This window comes from Andrographis paniculata, unplaced genomic scaffold (genome assembly GCF_009805555.1).
Source record: "Andrographis paniculata isolate CXL003 unplaced genomic scaffold, ASM980555v1 Contig77END, whole genome shotgun sequence".
NCBI classification, from domain to species: Eukaryota; Viridiplantae; Streptophyta; class Magnoliopsida; order Lamiales; family Acanthaceae; genus Andrographis; species Andrographis paniculata.
In genome coordinates this window covers 4,788,126-4,811,422 of record NW_026137614.1, presented here as the reverse complement: position 1 = coordinate 4,811,422, position 23,297 = coordinate 4,788,126, and the positions used below count along the sequence as shown (strand labels likewise).

The following is a 23,297-nucleotide window of genomic DNA, read 5'->3' as shown; positions in this document are numbered from 1 at the left end:
CAGAGCAGATAATCAACTTCGAATGGATTTCTCCCGCCGAAAAAGATCTAAAAGCACCGCTCATTCATTGTTTTAGTGAATTCTCTCCATACATGTCGTAAATTTCATACTTCTCGGGATCAATCAACACTTTGTATGTATGGGCAATCTCCTTGAACTATATGTGACATAATTACATCGATTCAATTAAATCAAACTCCATAAAAAAACCTGTATAAATCAATGCTAGGGAACGAAATGAACCCCAATCCAATGTATCATTTTTGTTTAATTTTTAATTATAGTAAAAATAATCAATATACAAAGACTAAAATACTTGTAATTTTTACCAAAAAAAACACTTTTCTTTGTATTTACAATAATAAATATATCAAAATCATCTTAAAGTATTTTTATATTACAGATATTATTCCTAATATAAAAGAAATATGTATATAAGCATAAGATAAACAATCCTTAATAACAAGACAAAATTACCTATAATTTATTTGTAATTTGAAATCTTTTTATTATTTTTCTCAATGATTTAAAATTTGCAGGAGATTCATTTATATTTTTCAGGGAATTTATGCAATATTTTTTACAATACAAGAGAATTTCGTGTAATTTTTATGAAAATTTGCAATATTTTTAAAAATACGATAAAATCTTATTTAAAGTTTAAATCACAGAAGAGTATAATGCAATGAGTATAAATTGTAGTATAATATAACTTTCTAAACTACGAATTAATTTTATAAGTAATTTTATCTAATAGTAATAATAATAATGATAATCATAATCATAATAATAATAATTGTGATGAATTTTTTCAATTTTTACTATTTGAACTCTGCATTTTTTAAAATAAATACATTTTTTTTCTCTAACAAAATACCCTATCAAAACAAATATATTTGTTTCTCTCACAAAATACCTCATCAAATATTATTTTAATATCAACCTCAAACCAAATTTTTCTAAACTCAACCAAAAGAAATCGCACACTTGAATTTTCATGTTATTAAAAAATACTCTATAATAGAAAAATTGTTTTTTAATTAGGTAATTGATCCTTTATCTAGTATTATGACTAGAGTGGGTATAAAAATCGTCCTCTTAGGGTGTGTTCGTTTGATGGATTTGGATTAAATTTCACTGTTGATTCAAAATTTTTCTCCCAAAAACATCAAATCAAACACCTATTTTTTATTTTTTATATTATACTAAAAATCAATTTTACATTTAAAACACCACATCATCACCTATTTATATCACATCATACAACTATTCAAATTCAAAAATTTTACTATTCAAATCCAAACTCAAAATTCAAACCCCCAAACAAACACACCCTTAAGTGATTTTTTTTTGGCATAAATGGTCTTTCGGCCGGGAAATGTGTACATGGCACCAGTCTGATACAGATGGAGCACACGAATCTATCAAATAATACAAATTTTAATTACAAAACAAAAATAATATTTTCTTTATTCGAATCTAAGAGTTTCATTTAATTTTTACGTCGTTGTACTTAACATTAAAAATATCTTTATATTTATATAATTTTTTTTCACAAAATATCATTATAATAAAAATATTATAAAATACTAATATAAATATTTTTACATTTTTTTAAATTTATATTTTATTTTAATATAATAATTAATATTTAAAGTGTTCATGATAATAAAAAAAAATATAGTTACAAAATTGAGAACACGTTTTTTTCAAATAATAAATTAATTTTTAAATTGAAAAATTTGAAAGCCAGAATCAACGTGCAAATGCAATGATGGATTGGAGGGACGCGACACGACACACTGACATTTATAAAAATAAAATAATTATTATAATAATATATACTCCTATTTTAATAGTATAAATTCTGACAACATACTGTAATAATTATTTTGTTGGTTTGCGTTTCAGCAAGCATTCATCCGTTTCGGCAGGCATTTGCTTCGCGTCCGTGATGAGATGAATCTCTCATCAATCCTCAATTTTTGCATCCCATCTCCGGATCTCTCGTCGATTTCTCAATGCTCTGCCCTAATTTTGTTCCAACTCAACTGTCACCTCTTAGCGGCTTCCCAATCTTAATGCCGTCTTTTGCATTTTCCTGAATTGGAAAGGAGTTCAGTCGCCGTTCGGTAATTTGTTGGATCGAATCATTGGTGCTGCGCAGCGGCTTCACGATGTCGGCAATTGAGATTTTCTGAACCAGAAAGCTTCGATTGAAGGTTAATTTCTCTTTTGTGATGTTTGGAGTGGATTTCCGACTACGCCACTAGGCACTAGTTCGATTATACTCTCTGATTTGATAAATGAAGAATTGCAGTTAATTTTATCCTTAATTTTGCCTAGTTTTCACACCTCCTGCGATTTGGAGATAGAATTATTAGGTTATATTTATATATATATATATGTTGATGGTTTAATGCTGCTGCAAGTTTCTGCCTCAACTATGGAAAAATTATGTTGTTAAAGGAGAACATGGAATGCTTGTATCAACTGTACATAGCGGTTGGCTCATGACTGAAGTTTATCATAAGTTTTAGTGAAAAGTGCGATTTTGGTGGGGGCAGTATCAATTTGGTACTTTTAGGTGGAATTTGTGGTCCAATTTGTCACTTCTTGTTGCTTTAATTGTCTCAATTATGGTGCGACATTTACACATTCTTATGGAGAGGAATACACAATGCAAATACGATATTGATATTTTTCTGTAGAGGGATTGGTTTCTAAGATCACTCATTAGTGCAATCGAAAAATGTGATATAAGACTATTACCAAAGAGGTCTGTCTACTTAAAGGATCAAAGTGAAGGGGTTCACTAAAAGACAAATATTTCATTTTGTCCCTAAATCTTGTTTTTGATATTATATGATTTTGTGTTTTTTGCTTTCATGAATCTCTAGTTGTAGGTTTTCCTATTGAAGTTGTTCGGTTGCAGGTCTGGAAAACATGGGTGCCCCAAAGAAATGGATGAGAGCATTGCTCGGTCTGAAGAGACCCGATAAACCACAATCCCCTGTGGCGGAAATGAATGTATGCACCACTTTACATTGTAATTTCACTTTTATTTCTATTTATACTACATCCAAGATAAATAAGAAAGTATGGACGAGGAAATGAGGAAATAAAGAAGGTTGCTCCCTCGAATACCTTGTACTCGTAACTTGTATACACTCCATATTGAGCTGAGCAAAATGGGTGAGAGATTTGAACTACACAAGACAAGTCAGATAATGGTAATGGCGAAAGTGGTGAAAGATATGAACTAATCTTGATTTGAGTTATTTTCTTGTTTGAATGCATGGCATTATAGGACATGGTGGCATAACAAACGAGATCCTATTAGCTTGTAATGACCTAGGATAATAAGCCCATGAGTTTAGGGTTACTTTACCATTGAGACATGAAAGAAGATTTCATCCCCCAAGTTTTTCTCAAACATAGCTCATTGCTTTTTCGTTTTGGGTATGAATTAGTGTTAAACCAGGATACCCTACAAGCATTTGCTCTCCTTGGGAAGGAGGTGATTTAGCTTTACCTTCTAGTATGCTTACCTTGTTATGACTTCACTCCAGTCATGAACCCTGTCTATGGGATCCCCCTCTTTGTGCGCCACCCTTCACCCATTGGAATGTGTCAAATTAGGTAAATGTGATGAATAAACAACTTACAGCTCGAACTCACAGACTTCTACTTTGTTCTTTATCTTCAAATTCGCTCTCTGTGGATGATTGGATATTACTTCACATTAGTGTGGCATGCAGAATTGTGGCGCTTCATATTGCATAATGTTATGCAGATATCACAGCAGAATCTCTATGTAATGTCCATCTAGTTCCCATTATTGAGTTTTGATGGTATTTTGCTGAAGTATTATTGCAAATTTGTTTAAACATACAGTGTTTTGGCTGCTCTCGCAAGATTTGGCACCAAAGGAAGCACTCTGCTGAGATTGATAGTGCCATACTTGAAAATGGGTTGAATCAAAATCTCGTTACGGAGATGGAAGATGCTGTAGTATCAAATATCCAGACAATAACAAATTCAGGCAACTTTCCAACTTCCCTTCAGGTGAAAAATGCGGCTCACACAAAACAGAATACAAGAGAGGAATTGGCAGCCATACTCATTCAAGCGGCTTTTAGAGGATTTCTGGTATGGAACTGATTCCTTTTGGATTTCTATTAATTTGTGTGTCAATTACTGCATTGGGTGTTAGGGTTTCATTGAGCTAATTATTTTGTTTATTGTTTATCTTAGCGATAGTAAAAGTTGACTGTTTAACCCAATGTAGAGCATAGTTTTGCCTGACCAAAGAAGTTATACGTGTATGTGCTTGTAATAGAACCTTAGAAACAGCAATGTTTCAGGTTAATGGCATTGAAAGCAATGCTCTCAAGTCATACTCATACATTTCATGTGTATGTTGTGGAAATGCTTTTACTTAGAGATTAAAGATTTGCTCAAAAGAAGCATCTATATAAAATGCATATTATCTGACATAACAACAAATTCTATTTGCGGGTTTCTAAAAGTGAATGCCGAAAGTACAATTTTATCTATGCATGTTTGTCTTAAGTTGGGCATAGTTACTGTGTTTGAGAGAGCTCTGAATAATGGCATTTTTTCGAGCCTCCTGTTATTGTAACAGTAGATGAAATTGCATGTAGTGCACTCACCATCTTACAGCTAGTGATTTTCTTTCAGAAGCAGGCAGTAGTTCGAATGATACCTATTATTGTGTTTTTATATTATTTTCTTATCAGGCCAGACAAGCTTTACGTGCTCTAAAAGGGTTGGTGAAACTTCAAGCCCTTGTCCGTGGTCGTGCTGTGAGAAAGCAAGCAGCCATCACTCTCCAATGTATGCAGGCTGTAGTTAGAGTTCAGGCTCGCGCCCGAGCAAGACGTGCTAATATACCATTAGAGAATCAAGGGCCGCAAGATAAACCTCAACAACAGCAAAGACACAAGACTCATGCTAAAGAAATTGAAGTAAGCTATGCTTTTTAATCATAATATTTAGTTTGCGAACCAACTTACATTATATAATTTCTGGCATGTACAAGATTTTTTGGTATCTTGAAGTAGAATGTTGCATATTTATATATGAGTGTATCTTGAATTATTTTTAAAATTCATTCATCTAATCAAGGAAGCTCGAGCTCAACTCGAATCAAGTCTGAAAATCAAACTTGGCTCAATTTTTTGTTTGTTCAATCCTATTATTGTTTCATGGAACTTTTGCCATTCTTGTCGAGCAGTTTGGAGCTACTTGTTTATTGGATTGAATTGAACTACATGGCTTGATTAAGAATCTTCTCAAGTTCAAACTCGGCCTTTAACATAATGAGACAAAATCAAGCCTTACTGAGCTAATGAGTAGCTTGCTACTACTAACTGCTTTAGGAGGCTTTTCGTATATAATTTTCAAGACTCTACAATTTCTCACTGGCTTTGTTTAAGATCTTATTTTTCTGCTGCTCTAATTCGTTCAGTACTACCAGGATGGGTGGTGTGCCAGTGTTGGTTCTGTCGAAGAGATTCAAGCCAAGTTATTGAAAAGGAAAGAGGCAGCAGCCAAGCGTGAAAAAGCGCTGTCTTATGCTTCAGCTTGCCAGGTAAGCACCTTTTGTGTCATAACTAAAAAGAGGACGAAACTGGTGTTTTGAAATAATGTAATGTTGAAAAGATTATTGATCTGAAAATATGATGTTTAATTTCTAGAGATCTTAGGGTGTCTTTCTTTTTAAAGTTTGGGTTTGAGTTTGGGGTTTGGGAATATAGTGAAATTTTTTAATTTTTTTTATAATATATTAAAGGAAAAATGTATTTTTGATTTGATGGTTTTGGGAGAAGTATTTTTGATAAATAGTGGTAGACAAAAACAAGACCTTAAAGAACAGACCCGTATGTGTTCCTTTAAGCTTTGGATTGGGTTTTTGGGTTTGGAAATACTAAAAATTTGAATTGAAATAGTATTTGATCAAAAAATTAATTTTCTTTGTATAATATATTAAACGAAAAATAAGTGTTTGATTTGATGGATTTTAGGGGGAATATTTTGATGAATATTGCTAGACGAACCTTAAAAGAAGACATAGTCACTTTAGAAATGGCATTGGCTAGATTTTATTGCATTTTATGTACTTCGTTGAGAAGTCGATAGAAATGGCCAGGTTACGTTTAATAATTACCTCTCTTTCGAAAAGTACTTTGGATTCTTTCCCTAACAGGAATAGTTGTGTATCATCTTTTGCTGAATACGACAACTAGCAGCACGATGGAATTACCCACAGTATTACCAATCAATCTTTAAATGTAAAAAATGTTGATAACGTTTATATATTACTAACTAAGAATCGAAATTCTCTTTCAGCGGCAGGCAAGTCTGAGGCAGAAGGTGAAATCCGACGGCATCGAGCCAGATAACAGTTACTGCAATCACGACTCATCTCAGAGATGGGAAAATCGCAACTTAGATATCAAATTTGATGGTGGTGGAATGAAGGTTACACCGCCATCACGTTCAACAAATACTCCTCCTATCCGGAGAGATCCTAAATGGAATGTCGGAAATGGAAGAATGGTCCGTAGTTCGAGCAATAACTCGGACACTTTGAACATGAAAAAGGGCGATGCTCCTTATAAAGGTGGGCGTAACCCATCCCCAAACAAGTCCTCTTATATGAATGGAACGACAACCATTGTTGGCTCAAGTCGAAGCTGTAAACCAGCTCGGAAAAGCTCGGCTGAGGAAGCCCCCTCAAGGCCTCCTCATGTTGGCTCAAGATCACAAAGTACACCTAAAGAAAGGATCACTCCCGCCAGTGACCAGAGAAAGCGATTCTCTCTCCCGGACAACAGTTAGTCTCTCTTCCCCTTTCTCTTTCTCAGTATATACACATATATATATACACGCTTTGAATATCGTGTTGATTGGATCAAATCAACATAGTGTTGATTTGTGGGGGTGGGGACGGTTTGGTTATTTGCAACTACGCAGATATTTGATATCTGAACCGAACCGAACAAATACCCGAAATTGCGAACCATATTCGAATCGAAAATTTCGATTAATCGAAAATATTTGCAAATAATTTGAACCGAACCATATGTTCGGTTCGGTTAACCGAACAAAAAAATATATAAAAAATCAAAACTGAATCGAAAATCGAACAAATATCAAATATCCAGTATTTGTATTCGAATCGAATTTACTCGGTTAACCGATAATTCAGTTCAGTTTGGCGGTTCGGTTCGTTTTTTTGGCCACTCCTACTGATCTGACTCAATCAACACGTGTTTATAGAAAAAGTAGCATAAATATGTATAGCACATTGTATAATTATATAATTTCAGCAAAGCAAATTATACAGCATAACACAATATATAATTCACATAACAAATGTTAATACAATATATAGCATAATACATTATATAATTTCATGTAACACACAATATACTGATTTCAACACAATATATAACCTATAAGACAGGATATGCTATCTCCCTTGTAATGAAATGCTAATTGCTTCAAGTTAATGTGTTAATCAAAGTCAGCACTCTAATCGCCTATTCGCCGTTATATATATGCATATATATATCACTCTTAACACACACTATAAGCAACGGGTTTCGACTACGGTTGAAATGCATGCCATTTTTTTCTTGTGTATAAATGTTATTTTGGGTTGCAGGGCAAGGGGTCGGGCCTCAACCAGCGCGGCAACTCAGCCAAGCTAAAAGGACTACCGCTCCGAAGGCCGGAAGGCCAAAACCCAAGTGATTGGACAGACAGACATGTATGGATCCCTCAGGCTGTTGTTACCTTCTCGGAAAAAAACAAGAAAAGCATTCTGCAACAAGCTCTTGTATGATGGCGAGGTTGCGCGCAAATGGAGACCATGTTGCCAGAGATGAGCTTGACCACAGGTATGATCGCTCGCTGCTATCGACCGTAACGTAACGAAACTAATCAATGGGGGATGATGGGAAGCCATTGTTGGCTTCTCCTTCAATTTCTGCCTTAAGCTTGTGTTATCCCTACCACTCAACACACACACACGCACGTGTGTGTGTGTGTGCATGTATATATTGTTACTAGAAAGAGCCGAGTTGTAGTTCCTGGGCTCTACTCTATTGTAGGTTTCTAACACGATGTTACCGAGGGTGTGTTTGCTATCAATTCTAATGATACATTTTATTTATTTATTTATTTTTTATAACATGAAAATTCGCGGTTGCTACCTGAAATTATCTTACCAAGGGTGTGTTTGCTATTAATTTTAATAATACATTTTTTTTTTTCTTGATGACACGAGAATATGCAGTCGCTACTTTAAAGTGTGTACTGGGTAAACTTTCAGTTGAACTTAATATCCTGCAAACTAGGCTCGACAAAGTAAGTCACACTAGGCGAACCATGTGTGACAAGTGACCTGGAGACGTCGGAGATTTGAATATATGACTTCACTGTCTTAAGTCTTACTCCCACACTACTCGGTCATCAATAATACATTTTTAAGAACATGTAAGGGATGACTTGGTGATCAACTTATAACAATGAGGTCATTGATTCAAATCTGACTTTTTTTATGTAAGTTATAACCGTTTGTGCTAATATAATATAAATGCAACTGATAAATGGTCATCATAGTCAAATTAAATATAGTTGTATGTTTTTATTTAGCATAATAGTAGGTTTTATGTAATGAGTTCTCTTACAAAATATCTAATACTAATAAAGTAAATATTTAATAGCATTTTAATTTTTTTTAATAATTACTAACAAAAATTTAATTTCATTTATTTCTTACAATAAAATGCAAATAAAAACTTATTAATCCCTCAACACAAGATTGAAATAAAATTATAATTTTTTTTTATATTATATAAAAAAATAATTTTATATCTAAAATATTATATTAATATATATTTATATTTATATTATATTAAATAATTATTTCGTTCAATGTTTTATTATTTGAAACTTCAAATTCAACTCTCAAAATCACATACATATGCATAAGTTTTCTCAAACATTATTGTAGGACAAAAGTTTATTATTCAAACCTTAAATATAACTTCTTACTTTATCAATCACTTCATACATTACATACAATTATATTTACAATAAGGAATTAATACATCTTGAAATAGCTAATTTATTTTTTTATAGAAAATTTATTACTAATATACTTATTTAATAAGAAAATCTACCTATTATTAAATACCAATATTTATTTAGTGTTCATTTCATACATTACATACAAATATATTTACAACAAGGAATATATCTTGAAATAGCCAATTTATTTTTTATAGAAAATTTATTACTAATATATACTTATTTAATAAGAAAATCTATCTAATAGTAAATACCAATATTTATTTAGTGGATGGGGTTAGTATCTTAATATCGAGCTCGACTTATATGTTTATTTAAAGTTTGAACTTAATTCCTAAAAAGTATTAAATCAAAGTATTTTTTTTATTTAATTTACTATAAAAAAAATATTTTCTAACTAAAAATTATATAAAATATTTACTCATATAATATTACTTTCATCTAAATTTTCACTATCCCCCCAACAGTCAAACCCAAAATTCAAATATCAAACAACTCACCCTAAAGAATAGACAACAAACCTACCTCAGCAACCATAATTTTTTAAAATTTTATTAATTTAAATTAATTTCTGAATTAGTAAATCAATTTTATCCCCCCCCCCCCCCACCAAAATTCGACCAACCCCAACCACACAAGCCCCCCCAAGGGCAAAACCGTCCTTTCACATAAAACAACAATAACAGTAACGCCGTTAATCCCATCTACACTTCCCCACCGTCTCTTTCCCTTATCCTCTCACTCAATCACTCATCTACACGTCCAAGGGCAAAACCGTCTTTTCACAAAACTTAACGATAACAGTAACGCCGTTAATCCCATCTACACTTCAACTACTTCCCCTCCGTCTTCTTTCCCTATGTGCTTCCATCCTCTTCACTCACTCACCTCCTCCAAAATACTCTCCGCCGCTCCACCACCGCCGGCGGCGGCGCCCGCCATGGATTCCGATCTACTCTTCCAATAAACTCAGCCACGACTGACGTATAATTTTCTCAATAACTCTCAGTGACGGACTGCCATGGCTACGATCTCCGCCTCCTCAACCCCAATCATTCCGGTCCTAATCCTCCTCATATCCTTGCCGATTCTCTTCTTCTTCTTAGCTCCCCGAATCCTTCCGCCGAAGCAGATTCCGATCCTCCACACCGACGAGCTCGACGATCTCTCCCTCTTCCACAAAGCAATCGCCGCGGATTCCGGAGACATAACCGCTCCTCCTCGCTCCGGTCGCCTCCCCTCCGTCAGATCTCGATTCTCCGCCTCCGTCCGCCGCCCTAAGCTCGCGTTCCTGTTCCTCACGAACTCGAATCTCCACTTCGCTCCTCTATGGGAACGCTTCTTCGCCAATGCCAGTAGCCACCACTACAACATCTACATCCACGCCGATCCGTTCGTCAGAATCTCTCCATTCGAAGGCGTGTTCGCCGGTAAATCCATTCCTTCCCGCCGAACTCAAAGGTCTTCCGCCACTCTCATCTCCGCCGCGCGCCGCCTCCTCGCGACGGCGATGCTCGACGATCCCTCCAACGCCTACTTCGCCCTAATCTCCCAGCACTGCATCCCCCTCCACTCCTTCAATTACTTCTACAATTTCCTATTCGACCTCCGCAGATTGGGCAAGGCTATGGAGTTTCCTAGTTACATTGAGATCCTCGACGATCAGCCATTCCTATGGGACAGGTACAATGCTAGGGGGAAGAATGTGATGCTTCCGGAGGTCAGTTTCGACGAATTTCGAGTAGGTTCACAGTTCTTCGTGATGACCAGAAAGCACTCATTGATGGTTATCAAGGATCGGAAGCTATGGCAGAAATTCAAGCTTCCTTGTTTCAACATCCAATCTTGCTATCCAGAGGAGCATTATTTCCCTACATTGTTGTCGATGCAGGATCCCGAGGCGTGTACACGATACACCTTGACGAGGGTGAATTGGACCGACAGTGTGGACGGTCATCCGCACACTTATCACCCTATTGAGGTGTCCCCTAAGCTGATTTACGAGCTTAGGGAATCAAATTCTAGTTATTCGTACATGCTTGCGAGGAAGTTCTCACCGGATTGCTTGAATCCATTGATGGAGATGGCGGATTCGGTTATCTTCAAGGATTGATCGATCCATCGATCGACATTGATGGTAAGTAAAGATGGTTGGTTTTGTTTTGTTGTTATTGTTATTAGTTTGAGTTTAGTTGAGACTAGTAGTATTGTTCGATAATTTAGTATTAGAAAGCAAAGGCTTTTATCACTTAAGATGAACATATCTATATATTTAACAAATCGAATCATAGAAAGTAAAATGTTTTTTCTTGGATGAGTTAGCTAGGTAGGTGATTGGGGATGATAGTGAGTGTGGTGTTCGTCGTAAATGTGAGTGTGGTCATACAGCTGGTTTGGTTGGTGTCTTTTTCTTGTGGTCTAAATCCTTGTGCAGTGAGAAGTCGTGATCGTAGATCACATTTTTTCTCGTGAATGATTTTGATGGGGAATGATGTGAGCCTAATGTGGACGTATTCTTTAATTTGAATTGGGGCAGATGTTCAAATCACGTGGGGGATAGGGGGAGGGGATTCTTGCTGAAATTTTTGGTCTGGTCATTTATGAGACCTTTGTGTGACATTATTAGGAGTGTCATTTTCGGATTATTGTAATTACTATCTGTGGGATAAGTGGTTTTTGGTAAACATTAGGCCATGTTATCGTGATTCTTATTTAGCTCGGTTGGGATTGGATCCCGTGAGATGAATGTGTTGGTTTTTTGGTCGCGGGGTTCTAATTTGCGGGTGTGTGTTTGCTTTTACTTGATCGGTTGGTCAAATCTATAATTTCTAGGTAACGACAAGTTCGACTCATAGGAAAGGGGTGCAAAACGACATCTCACTTAATTGAATGAGTCATGACTCTAGATTTAAAGCTGGAATGAAATAAATACTATCTACATTTACCTTTTACGTCATTGTATTTACTTTAAAAATATCTTTATATTTGTATATCGTTATATTAATATTATAAAACACTAATAGAAGTATTTTGCAATTTTTTTTCTTGTACTATGTTTTGATATAATAATAATATTCAAAGATAGCCAGACAGAGGGAGTATGATCTAACTAACTATGCTGTTATTTCGTCGTTTCAGAATCAGAAGAAGAAATTGACAAGGTAAACTCCGAGGGGGTTGTAGCAAGAAGGCTCCGAAACCTTTTTGAACCCGAAAACGGAGCCTTAAACCAGCTCAAGCAATTGTGGAGCTGTTACAATGTTTAGGATTCCTTCCCACAGTGCAAAAACTGTGCTTTTTGAGGTATACTCTATTCCTCAGTCATCATATTCTCTCATCTCATGGCGGGCTCATATTCGACCACCCGAAAACAAAATGAGTGGTCTGAAATGTTGGTAGGTTGGGTGGGTGGGTGGTTTTTGGACCCTCTAGTTTATTTTGTACATATCTAAGGATGGATCATCATCTTGTATGGGAAATAGAATCATTATTCTTGGCTAGGCATAAATGGCTACACAATTTGTTGTGCTGTTGCCTTTGATGATTTGAGGGAACTTTTTTTGTTACCAATCTATTATTCATCTTGAGTTGCTCCTGAAGAGTTTTACAAGTGGGATCTAATTTTTCTGTAAATTCATGGTTTCTACTTATGTGGTTAATTATTTTGATAATGGAAACCCGCAGCCGCTACTCGACGAGCGTGCTTTGGGTAAATTCCGACTGAACTTAATAGCCTGTAAACTAAGTTCAACGAGTATTGTTGTTAATTTTGCCTAAGTAGAATGGTGGTGGTGGTGTTTGTTAGAACGAATTTTAAACAAAAGAGACAAAAAGGCATATATCTCTTTTTCTTACCTTTGCCTTGAGCTCATTTTGATTTATATTTCCCATATCCCCCAAATGTTTACTTTAAATTTGGTTTGAATTTTCTTTTATCATACAATATTGTCTATAATAATACATGATTCATTATAAAAAAGTGAAAAATATTACATTTATAGCATTATACGCCACCAAAATTCAAAATTAAAACACAAAATAAAAAACCCATAAATAAAATGTTAATTTCATCTTACTCTTCTAAAACAAAAACAAAATCCAACAAATTATATATGAATAATTTGGTGTTGATTCGATCAAATCGATGTATATTATTATAAAGACATACATCATATACTTTTCCTCTATATATATTAACATGAAGCTCATAATAAATGATTCTCTATTATTAGGTAAGGACTTGAGGGACCAGTTTATGTTTTGATTCCTGTGAATCAAATAATTGAGCATTGATTATTGTTGATCTCAATACAAAACCCCTATAGCCCATGCTGGTGCTGAACTTAATAACTCAGCACCCATGCTGATGTATACAAGTTAAATACATATAATAATATTATTTAATAATACATATTAAGATAATTAACTTTTAACTTGAATTTTTATAGTTCTGGATTTGATCTACTCTCATCACCAGATAGTATAGCCCTTTTCATAACTTCAAATTATTACCAATTTACCTTCATAATAAATTTCATGACAAACCAATCTGCAATATTTAAATTTCTTATTTTATACTGCAAAAAGAACTGAAAGTTACCTGCAATCCATCTGAATAAAAAGTGGAACAAATCCCTCCCTCTCCATTTCACCATTGCCACATTATTAAATCTGCAAATAATAAACACAGTTAGTTACAAGGATGTTACATTTCAATTGCTATTCAACCAATTCTTCCTTGGATAGTTCAAATTTAAATTTAAATTTAAATTCAAATCAACAAAAATGTAATTTAGAAACAGTTCCAAACTACATCCAAATACTAATAGTAATAAAGATCTCTACCGGTCTCTGTTTACACATTTTGAAAGTTTTGATATTTTTCACAGAATATCAAATCAAATACTATTTTTTTTTACTATTTTGAAATTTTTTCAAAACTTAAAAAATTTCTGTCTAAAACCGAGTAAACAGTTTGAACTTTGTAAAAATATAAATATATGGAAAAGAGATTCTTACCTCTCGAACTTTTCTGTACACACAACAGGGGTATCGATATGGGACTAACTAGGTCTTGATCTTCGAGTGATCCCTATCTTTTTCTGCAAATACCATAAAATTTGAGGGGTGCATATGCTCTGCCTATCTACACATCTTATGCACAATCTTGCAACACTAAGAAGGCCCTTCAACTCCCTCTGATCATAGCTATTTCCAAGATCCGGATCGATCATCTTGTGTATGGATCCTGGAAATCGAGATTCTTGAACCCATTGAACCAAATCAACACCTCCTTTCTCTGCCGATTGACCAGTAATCAGCTCCAGGATCACCAAACCAAGTTGGAATATGATGTTCTTGCAGCCCTCCACCGCGCACTCTACAACAATAAAAAGCCATATTCGTATCGCAAAGTAAGGCAACAAATAACGGGGGAAAAGTGTTTGGCGAGACAATACCTTTGGAACAATGAGACGAGGTTGGCAATGATGTAATTTGATTGCCAGAAGCATTAAACAAGCTAATGTCTGAAATCTGTATGGTAGCAGGTATAAAGGTTGTTTCAGTTTTCCTCTTGTAGGTGACCGATCAAATGGTTTTTCAAGGAGTTACCTTCGGGATTAAATTTTCGTCCAGCAGTATGGAGCTTGAGCTTAAAGAGACTTGATGGATGGGTGGGTCACAGAAAAAATGCAAATATTCCTGCGACGATATTAGTCATGCAATTAGTCTCCAAGAATGATCAAAAAGGGTGAATTCACAAGCAAGCATAATCGATTTAGGACAATGATGTAGTTAGAATTCTTGCATGAAATGAGTACTGGAAGAGGATCACAATGTATTGAAGAGGGTATGGAGGTTGGAGATGTAATAAATTTATCTAACCACAGCAGCAGCTATGCCGATTGCTATCTGCAACCTCGTTCTCCAGTTCAAGGGAGTCCTCAAAGGATCTGAAGAAAAGGATTGATGCTGAAAAACCGTGGAGGCAGCAAATAATACTACTACTTAAGAATTACCGGATAAATGCTCCTTTAGGCTTCCGTTTTCCATGTTCTCAAACACTAGAAACCTGAAAATGTGAAGAAGTTATAGAAGACTAAGAATCTCATGTTCATCGGCATTTAGGATAGACAAAGCAACAAATTTCCACATTAAGTGCTAATTAAGTCGATTTTCTAATTCTGACATATCTAATTGTGTTCACCACTGGATTATGGATGGTATATCTTGTAAAGGCAAGTTCAGACTCAAAATATGCAAATTTATTTTTAACAGAGTTTCAATGAAACAGTAATACGGACCATAGAGAATCCATTAAAAGAGGATAAACAGCAAAAGAAGACAAATATGATCGCAAAATAGTAATTCGTAATCGTTTACACCAAAAAATTGCATCAAAAAGTAGAATCTATAACCAGCCATTCTAACTCTAAATAATACAAAGTAGAGTCACAAAGGCAAAACAATAGGATATATAATCGATAATAAGTATAGCCAAGAAGAATATTTTGGAAACAGCAATTTATTAGAAACTTAAAAAAAATGAAAAAAAGAGTTACAAGATGTACGATACCTCTTAGATCCAGTAGAATATCCACAAACTGCAAGAATATGACGATGATGCAGGCGTCCCAAAAGTTGAACTTCTCGAATGAAGGAATCATCATCTTCATCGGGAAGTTTGACTTCTTTTACAGTAGCAACACTGCCATTTTGAAACTTGGCCTTGTACGAAGTCCCCTGAGAAGAGTTGTTAATAATTCTTTTAAATCCATCAGTAGCTTTCTTTATATCTTTGTACGAGAAGCGTTTCACAATGAGTGGAAGGCCTTTCTCTGAAACAAAAACAAGTTCAATACTATATGCGCTTACTATAAAATATGGTAAACATCATCTATCATTAACAATTCATGAAAATTGCTGTATACTATGCCTCGAATATACCTTGATAATTATTCTACATTCAAGAAATAATTAAACATTTCTTGTCCAGATATTTAGGAATTCAGCAGGAAAGCAAATTGACATTGATTTCTAACTCCTTTACATTCACCCTAAATCCTCTAACAAAATTAACCATGAAACTTGAGTTGTTTACTCATTCCCACCTATTTCCTGCTGAAACCAGAGTTGGCCGAACAGCCATCATTCGTCATACTTTTAGTTTCAATTTCATGAGTGCTAATTTTTAGGAAAAGAAGCCCCCGCAAAACTTTTGATTAATTGTGTTTTCATTTTTATCTTAGCAGTATTCAATCTACAATGCATTCTACCTTCGAAAATATCACATCTAATACGTGTTTTTTTTTTTTTTTTATGTAAACAATCAATTAGACATTCAAAAGTCCTTTCTCCTGTAACAAAATCCTCAATCACCATGCTCCAATGGCAACTCCTCGATTTTATTTTTTATTTTTTATAAAAAGAAACACTACAGCAACATATGCATCATCTTCATTAAACTGCTTCAAAGCGACCTCAATCACCCCCAAATTAACTCCCGTATGAAATCACATTCCAATTCTACCTCCAAATCCACCAAAAATTCCACACAATTCAACGAAACGAGTGACTAACAATCAATCTCTTCACAAAAGTTCCACAATCCATCAAATTCCCCAACGCAACACCGAAATAAAATATTTACAAAATTGCGAACTCACCGTGGTACAATCGGAAGTGAAACCAGGCCAGAAGCAGCATCCTGATCTTCAGCATCAAATTATCATCCCCCATAGTTGGCTGCGGATTGCATTCGTCGGGGAAAACGACGACGGCGAAGAATTATGGGATCCAAAGCGTGCGACTTTAAGCAAAGCTAAAGAAGAGCGTGCAGAATAATTTGGAAGTTTCCACTTTGTGGCAATGAGAGTCAATTTTGCCGTTGGTTCGGTTAAAACACCGCCGCTGAGGGGTAAAGTCGGAATTTCAGTGGGACCACTTCCATTGATAAAAAGAGCTGGAATAAAGGATTAAAGTTGAACAAAGCAGTAAAATTTATTTTAGAATCTGAATTTATTTAATACGTACAAAATATTATTAAACTATATTAAAATATTTATATAATTATAATATAAATTTGTTTAAGTAAATATTTTTGTTGCAAGGATATCCTAAGCTTGTATATTACTCCCTCCGTCCCACGTACATGTCTACATTCTCGCTTCTATCCCTCCCACATTGCATGTCACTTTCATTTTTTTTAAAAATAATTACACACTGTATATGGGACGGAGGGAGTAAATGATAAAAAAAATATACAATGGGTGTTACAACTTATTATTTTGGGTGGGTAAAAAAATCGGACTAAACAGTCAACTTTTAATTGAATCGAATTGAATTATCGGTTAATCCAACAAATTCGATTCGAATACAAATACTGCATAATTAATATTTGTTCGATTCAATATCAGTTTTTGATATTTTTTCGATTCACCGAGTATATTTATATTAATTATTATATTCGATTCAATTTCGATTTAAAATTTTAAAATATCTAAAAATATTTTATTTAATTAAAATTTGAACTATTTTTTAATAATTTCGCTCCGATTCTAATTATTTACAAATATTGTATAGTTCACTAAAATTTTCGATTCAAATACGATTTCGAATATTTATTCAATTCTATTCATATATCAAATACGAATATAACTTAATCGTCCCTCTTTATAGTCAATTCCAATTCAATATATTTTTTTATTATTTTCCATAGCCCGCCCAGGATGGGCCTAACAGTCGGACAAAAGGACATAACTCACACAAATTTCAATAAATATATATATATATATATATGCATATAACACAATGTAAACAGACAAATCAAAGGTAAAAATGAAAAATAACTAACAGCAGAGAGAGAGAGAGAGAGAGAGAGGGGTAGAGATAAGATCATCAAAGCTATCATCATCATCCTCAATAATCATATCCAATATACATTAACATTATACATCAAATGTAGTTCTTCTTCATCACTAAAAAGACACATAACCATATATATTCCCGGAATAACAACAGTAGAGATCAACATCAAGAGATAGAACAACAATCTATAATCTCTTGGAGGTCTCGGTTCCAAGTTTCCCGACATTTTTAAACATATCTCAATTGTTCCAAGAATATACTCATTCCTAGCAGTTATTTCTAGAGTAGAAACATGTTAGAACGCTCGTTGATGATACTCGTCTGCCACCCACCACGTAACAATATATATATATATATGTATTACGACCCTAGCAAAAAAATATTTAACTAGATGCAGCAATTTAACTTAGCTACCTGTAGGTGGCTCTTGCAAAGAAGGCTCCTTCTCGACCGGGTTTTCACTTGGAGTTTCTTTTCCCTCATTCTGGGGCTCGTCATTCTGAGTAGCTGTCTCCTTAGATTCGTCAGTTTTTGCATTTGCAGCTGAATCAGTGGCTGCTTCGATGGATTCCTTGGTGTTGGAATTTTCTTCATTGTTTGTGTTTTCGGGGAGGGGTTGGGGTTGGGGTTGGGGGGGATTGGTTTTGTCTGTTCCTTCGTCTTCCTTTGTGTCTGTAATTGGAATGTCGTTGCTTTCTTTAGTTTCCTTCTCGACTGCAGCTTCGCCATCTGTTGTAGCATTGCTCTTTTCGTTGGCTCCTCCCCGCTTTGTGGCGGATCGCTTTTGTTTTTTTGTGGGGGACTGCGTCGCAGCTGTTTCTACAGCTTTTGATTTCTCACTTAATCTTGCAGATCGCCGAGGTGTGTCACCTGAGTAAGATATTTCTCATTTAGCTCGAGTTTGATGTTCCTCAGGACATGAATGATCCGAAGGGGGGGGGGGGGGGGGGGGAGTACCTGTAGCCCACTCAAATTCGGAAGCAGCTGGCCCTCCAGGGTGAGATTTGAGGTACTGCTCTAACTGTCTCTTCGTTTTGATTTCCTCTCCGGTGGGGGATATGAAAAGAATGTCATTTCTCTGAGGGGTCCCGCCTTTCTTCGGAGTAACCTGATGATTGATCCAAACAGGTACAGAAACAGAAAAGCTTACAGATGTAGGAGCAGAAGGAAAAAATCTTGTAAAGTTCATCGATAAATTCTAGAAGGGTCAAGAGGTTCATTAACAAAGCATTTGAAGGAGTCCATCGGAAAAAATGCATGGAAAAAGGACACACACTGTCACTGCTTTTGTAAGACTATTCAGCCACGCTAGGCATATAGTATCGTATTCAAGTCTTAAACTTCTAATTAATTGGGACTTGAGAATAAAATGACCAAAAATACAAGATTCAGGGAAGACAGTTCAGTTCAAATTCAATCCCTTAATTACTTTAAATTGCAGATAGCTGATTAGGATTTCAACACCTACCGAGTTTCATGTTTGGTGGGAAGGCCTCGAAAATGGAAATTGAGATAAACCAACCATCACAAGGAACGGTAACATCCGCATCAAAATATTGGAATCATACCTAAGTTTATAGCTCATGTATTCTCTCCTAAACTTACATGTATTTAGACAAATCCTGAATTTATGTCCAGCATAAATGGCATTGATTCTAAATTAAATTTCCAAAATAACCATCTTGTGATAGTTAACTTGTAAAAAATATAAAATTTTGTTTGGTGGAGACACTGGAGTGTGATCTGTTAAAAAAAAAGAAAAACCATAAGTGGTAATTGTTTGGGCTTATTCCATTAGAATCAAGTCTTCTATTAATTCGATTGGCCATATGCTAAATCCTTAGGGTGTGCTTGATTGGGATTTTTTAAAAGAATCTTTACTATTCCCTCCTCCTCCTCCTCCCAAAACATCTCAACTTTAGAGTCTGTTTGGGAGTTTGGGTTTTAAATGAAAAAATTTTAAACTGGAATGATTGTTTGATATGCTATAAATAAAGTGTTGCTATGATATGATATTTAAATGTAAAATTGATTTTTTTGTTGTATAACAGAAATATAAAAATTGGTGTTTAATTTGATATTTTTTTAGGAAAAAAAAATTAATGAATAGTGAAAGAGAAAAAAAAAAAAAAAAAAAACCCTCCAAACAAACACAACCCTATTTTTCAATTTTTTTATATTATACTATAAATCAATTTGACATTCAAAACATGACATCAATACCTAATTCATATTCAAAATTTTTATTATACAAAATACAAAAGAAACACACCCTTAGTTTTGATATAATTGAACTCCAACAAAATTCATTCTAGCATGAAATTCTAAACATCACATCATCAATATTTCTAGCGTGTCTATTTGAGAGTTCGGGTTTATAATAATAAAATTTTGAATTGGAATAATTGTTGATATGATATAAACAATATGATATTTTAAATGTAATTTTTTTTTTCTTAATATAAAAAAAGAGGTTTGATTTAATATTCTTGAAGGGAAAAAAATTGATGAATAGAGAGAGAAAAAAAAAAAAAAAAACCAACCCTAATTTTCATTTTTGATGTTATACTAAAAATCAATTTCATATTAAAAAATATGACATATTCAAATTAAAATTTTTACTATTCAAAACCCAAAACAAACACACTCTTAGTTTCTACAGAATTGAACACTAACAAAATTCATTCTAGCCTATAATTCCATGTAACTACTTTGACCTATAATTTCAACCACCCTAACTACTTTGGCATGTCTTCCACATATCCTCTATTCATCATTAAACCCTGAATCTCATCATCTACCATCTACTAATACTTATCCATTCGATAAACACTCTACTGAAACAATTTATTGTAATCCCGCTAGTTCTTGATTTGGACATTAAAAATCATCCCTTTTTTCTAGTAAATCCCTTTGAAGCTTACTTTGTACTCATGCAACTACAATAATCCCAGTGAACTTGTATGCATAACACATCAACAAAACCATAAAATACAATGATCAGTGATAAAAAGAAATAGACAGTAATCAAAACAGCAAGTAAAGATGCTCAATACGTGTAGTGGCTCAAGGTTATTTCTGCAACTATAATCAACCAAGATGCAAAAAGCACAACCCCATGAAAACAATGAACAGGGATCACAAGAATAGTTCCCAAGGCAAAACTCAAAAGTTAAAAATAGAAAATAAGATTACTAAAATGGTTTCCATAATTGGATGACTGGAAAATGATCCTTTCGAATACAAGAATAACACAATCAAAGGGACAGGAAGCACAAGAGTGAATCCCAAGCCACCCTTTTTACAGGACAATGGCAATAATTTACTCCAAAACTGACTCTTTCAAATCAATATCAATTTCCTAACACAACACAAGCAAATAGGCAGGAGCGGAAAGGGGAAAATGACTAAAAATGCATCTAAATCACTTCCAACCCTAAAAAACGCACTGTTAACCGTTATGATTTGCAAATAAAACAGCCATTAAGTATCATAATTTCAAAAGGGCAAGCTAATTTTAGTAAACAGTGATCAATTGAGCGCAGAGATTCTTCATTATTTCAATCCATTTGAGGGAAATGATAAATTCAACATAAAACCGCATTGCCATCACCAAAACTTCAAATTCGCATCCAATTTCCTAATTTCTATAGGCATTACAGCAAAGTTGCACACCCTACCAAATATCCATTCCAAAAATGCTAAAAAGGGTAAATTTCGAGCTAGGTTTTCGCCGAAGGTCAATTCACACTCCACAAACACCCAAACCAGATAAATTCCCTAACCTACTCCAAAATTCAAACACTAAACGCCGCGCTCCACACACTTACAAGCAAAATAAACAAAATTAATTACCGCAAATCTTACATATATGAAGAACAACAGAAACAAAAAATTCGAGCAAAGAACACACCTTCTTAACCCAACCAGCTGGAGCAGGAAGCTCGATCGAGACTCCGTCGTCCTTCTTACTATCTTCTTCTGCAGCCATTTTCCTTCCCTGCAACTCAATTTCAGAGCAATTATCGGGAAAATCGAGAGCAGAATTTCCAAATTGGAGTTTGTAAATAAGGGTGCATTTATTTAATGCACCTACGCATATATATATTTTTTATGAGAGGTGAGGTGAAGAGCGTGACAGGTGTGTCTCCGGACGTGACAGAGTTATTAAACTCCGTTAAGTGTACCGTTTGGCGTCCGCTTAGTTTCGCGGCTCCTCTATTCTCGCATTTCTGCCTTCTACGTTTTTCGTTTTTTAACTTTTTGTCTTAAAAGCGTCATTCGTTTTTATTTTTATTCTCACGTTTTTCCACAAAATTTCATTTACATTACCGGTTTATTCAAATGTATTTGAGTTCTATTTCCGTTTAAGATATTTGTTTTATGTAAGTGATATGAAAATTTATATGGTTTACGAGTAAATAGAATATGTATTAGGAAGAAAATTATTTTTGTTTAAATTTATATTTTTATGTAAATTTTGATTTACATAATAATTTAATATTATTATATTTTATTAAAAATTAATATTCTTTAATTTATTAAAAATTATTTATTTCTTATTTTAATAAAAATAGTTATATATCATTAATATCAAAATATATTAGTATATATTTTTACTAACTAATAAATATTATTATTTTTTAATTTATTACATAAATTTTAAAATAGTAAATTTGAGTGGGGCTAAAGTGAATATATTTTTTATTTAAAAAAAAAGATTATATAGGTTTGTTTGCTTTGTATTTTGATTTGAATAAAAAAATAAAAATATTATGAGTTATAAAAAATTATGTAAATAATATAAAAATAATTAATATTATATAATATGTTAATATTTATATTAGATGTTTTATATATATTTTTACTAGGAAATTATATAATTTATCCTTTTATTTTTGTACTATTTATACACCTTAAAATAAAAAAGTCTCAATCGAGCAAAAATCAATGGCTTCGTTCAACTAGCAAATTTCAATGAAAGAATTTTTTGTGTATAATATTGGAATTTATGTAAAAAAATATAAAATATATTCTATTAAATTAAATATATTTTTTTTAATTTTTTCTAATAATTTTTTGACTTTTATAATAAGTATTTTGATTTTTGTATAAAATATTGCGTTGTTATTTATTTCCTTCGTTCCGAAATTAAATATTCATTTGTTTTTTGCATGTAGTTTTAGAAATATTAGTATTATATTGAGACATAGCATGAATAAAATAGAAATGACTAAAATAACCTTATTAGTATTTGTGATATAAATGTAATGATATTTGTGTAATATACTGTAAATTGTAAA

General features: G+C 33.8%; 4 protein-coding genes across 8 annotated transcripts; 2 read left to right on the top strand and 2 right to left on the bottom strand.

Moving 5' to 3' along the window:
* Positions 1 to 1,892: 1,892 nt before the first annotated feature.
* Positions 1,893 to 8,210, top strand: LOC127239238 (protein IQ-DOMAIN 5-like). Of its 3 annotated transcripts, none has more exons than XM_051257306.1 (7): positions 1,893 to 2,222; positions 2,936 to 3,030; positions 3,898 to 4,152; positions 4,764 to 4,991; positions 5,504 to 5,617; positions 6,376 to 6,862; positions 7,697 to 8,210. In XM_051257306.1, the coding sequence occupies exons 2-7, from the start codon at positions 2,947 to 2,949 to the stop codon at positions 7,783 to 7,785; spliced, it is 1,257 nt and encodes a 418-aa protein (XP_051113263.1). In that variant the 5' UTR covers positions 1,893 to 2,222; positions 2,936 to 2,946; the 3' UTR covers positions 7,786 to 8,210. The 3 variants fall into 3 exon arrangements, with proteins under 3 accessions (XP_051113263.1, XP_051113260.1, XP_051113261.1); XM_051257303.1 differs by having other exon boundaries at positions 5,495 to 5,617; XM_051257304.1 differs by having other exon boundaries at positions 2,901 to 3,030; positions 5,495 to 5,617.
* Positions 8,211 to 9,974: 1,764 nt separating this feature from the next.
* LOC127239239 (glycosyltransferase BC10-like) lies at positions 9,975 to 12,978 on the top strand. Its single transcript, XM_051257307.1, has 2 exons — positions 9,975 to 11,263; positions 12,265 to 12,978. The coding sequence occupies exon 1, from the start codon at positions 10,148 to 10,150 to the stop codon at positions 11,237 to 11,239; it is 1,092 nt and encodes a 363-aa protein (XP_051113264.1). The 5' UTR covers positions 9,975 to 10,147; the 3' UTR covers positions 11,240 to 11,263; positions 12,265 to 12,978.
* A 285-nt stretch (positions 12,979 to 13,263) lies between these two features.
* Positions 13,264 to 16,984, bottom strand: LOC127239240 (probable receptor-like protein kinase At1g49730). Of its 2 annotated transcripts, XR_007836106.1 has the most exons (9): positions 16,794 to 16,984; positions 15,704 to 15,965; positions 15,147 to 15,199; positions 15,013 to 15,080; positions 14,740 to 14,829; positions 14,586 to 14,661; positions 14,146 to 14,506; positions 13,727 to 13,797; positions 13,264 to 13,393 (listed from the first exon to the last, which is right to left on the bottom strand). XR_007836106.1 is itself a non-coding variant. In XM_051257308.1 (8 exons), the coding sequence occupies exons 1-7, from the start codon at positions 16,864 to 16,866 to the stop codon at positions 14,190 to 14,192; spliced, it is 939 nt and encodes a 312-aa protein (XP_051113265.1). In that variant the 5' UTR covers positions 16,867 to 16,984; the 3' UTR covers positions 13,400 to 13,797; positions 14,146 to 14,189. The 2 variants fall into 2 exon arrangements, 1 of the variants encoding a protein (XP_051113265.1); XM_051257308.1 differs by lacking the exon at positions 13,264 to 13,393 and having other exon boundaries at positions 13,400 to 13,797.
* A 24-nt stretch (positions 16,985 to 17,008) lies between these two features.
* On the bottom strand, positions 17,009 to 22,084 carry LOC127239241 (methyl-CpG-binding domain-containing protein 10-like). 2 transcript variants are annotated; one of them, XM_051257310.1, is made up of 4 exons: positions 21,908 to 22,084; positions 18,952 to 19,102; positions 18,409 to 18,864; positions 17,009 to 17,037 (listed from the first exon to the last, which is right to left on the bottom strand). In XM_051257310.1, the coding sequence occupies exons 1-4, from the start codon at positions 21,983 to 21,985 to the stop codon at positions 17,024 to 17,026; spliced, it is 699 nt and encodes a 232-aa protein (XP_051113267.1). In that variant the 5' UTR covers positions 21,986 to 22,084; the 3' UTR covers positions 17,009 to 17,023. The 2 variants fall into 2 exon arrangements, with proteins under 2 accessions (XP_051113267.1, XP_051113266.1); XM_051257309.1 differs by lacking the exon at positions 17,009 to 17,037 and adding an exon at positions 18,016 to 18,315 and having other exon boundaries at positions 21,908 to 22,083.
* Positions 22,085 to 23,297: the final 1,213 nt, after the last annotated feature.

What these genes read in the sequence shown, in the direction of transcription:
- LOC127239241 (XM_051257309.1), bottom strand. Translation starts at nt 21,985, where the DNA reads ATGGCTGCAGAAGAAGATAGTAAGAAGGACGACGGAGTCTCGATCGAG. An exon ending in CGAATTTGAGTGGGCTACAG is followed by an intron (nt 18,865 to 18,951) that starts GTACTCCCCCCC and finishes TATCTTACTCAG; the next exon opens with GTGACACACCTCGGCGATCT. An exon ending in TTTGCAAGAGCCACCTACAG is followed by an intron (nt 18,316 to 18,408) that starts GTAGCTAAGTTA and finishes GGTGGGTGGCAG; the next exon opens with ACGAGTATCATCAACGAGCG.
- LOC127239238 (XM_051257303.1), top strand. Translation starts at nt 2,947, where the DNA reads ATGGGTGCCCCAAAGAAATGGATGAGAGCATTGCTCGGTCTGAAGAGA. An exon ending in CTCATGCTAAAGAAATTGAA is followed by an intron (nt 4,992 to 5,494) that starts GTAAGCTATGCT and finishes TAATTCGTTCAG; the next exon opens with TACTACCAGGATGGGTGGTG. An exon ending in CTTATGCTTCAGCTTGCCAG is followed by an intron (nt 5,618 to 6,375) that starts GTAAGCACCTTT and finishes ATTCTCTTTCAG; the next exon opens with CGGCAGGCAAGTCTGAGGCA.
- LOC127239240 (XM_051257308.1), bottom strand. Translation starts at nt 16,866, where the DNA reads ATGGGGGATGATAATTTGATGCTGAAGATCAGGATGCTGCTTCTGGCC. An exon ending in TATTCTACTGGATCTAAGAG is followed by an intron (nt 15,200 to 15,703) that starts GTATCGTACATC and finishes TCACATTTTCAG; the next exon opens with GTTTCTAGTGTTTGAGAACA. An exon ending in ACGAAAATTTAATCCCGAAG is followed by an intron (nt 14,662 to 14,739) that starts GTAACTCCTTGA and finishes GCTACCATACAG; the next exon opens with ATTTCAGACATTAGCTTGTT.
- LOC127239239 (XM_051257307.1), top strand. Translation starts at nt 10,148, where the DNA reads ATGGCTACGATCTCCGCCTCCTCAACCCCAATCATTCCGGTCCTAATC.